Below are 335 nucleotides of genomic sequence, written 5' to 3' on the forward strand. Positions count from 1 at the left end.
GAGCTGTGGGAGGGGGTGCTTTGTGGGGAGCTGGGGGGGAGACCTGGGGGGGAGGTGCAGAGACAGTGCCAGGGAAGCAGGGCAGGCAGCCTCCTGGGCAGTTGGCCTGAGCCTGGACCCTGTTGGTCACTGGCGGCCCTGAGGCAGCATGGACTCCCTGCTGAGTCCACATGTGCGTTGTCTGTTAACAGGAGCGGCGGGCCCTGGAGCGGAAGATGTCCGAGATGGAGGAGGAGATGAAGGTACGGGGAGGGTCCTCTGTGGGGTCCCAGGCTGAGCCCTGACCCAGCCCCTCGGGGAGCAGCGCTGCCTCGGCTGCGGGGACGCTGGGGCAG

At 68.1% G+C, this 335-nt stretch overlaps 1 protein-coding gene across 1 annotated transcript in view; it reads left to right on the forward strand.

Annotated features, from left to right (window-relative positions):
• Positions 1 to 335, forward strand: part of PPP1R12B (protein phosphatase 1 regulatory subunit 12B) — a 46,776-nt gene that overhangs the window by 41,743 nt on the left and 4,698 nt on the right. Inside the window, exon 25 of the mRNA XM_015559881.1 lies at positions 192 to 242. Within this exon, the coding sequence (XP_015415367.1) occupies positions 192 to 242 (51 nt within the window). The remainder of the gene's footprint in view (positions 1 to 191; positions 243 to 335) is intronic.

This window comes from Myotis davidii, unplaced genomic scaffold (genome assembly GCF_000327345.1).
Source record: "Myotis davidii unplaced genomic scaffold, ASM32734v1 scaffold1915, whole genome shotgun sequence".
In the NCBI taxonomy this organism is placed as follows: Eukaryota; Metazoa; Chordata; class Mammalia; order Chiroptera; family Vespertilionidae; genus Myotis; species Myotis davidii.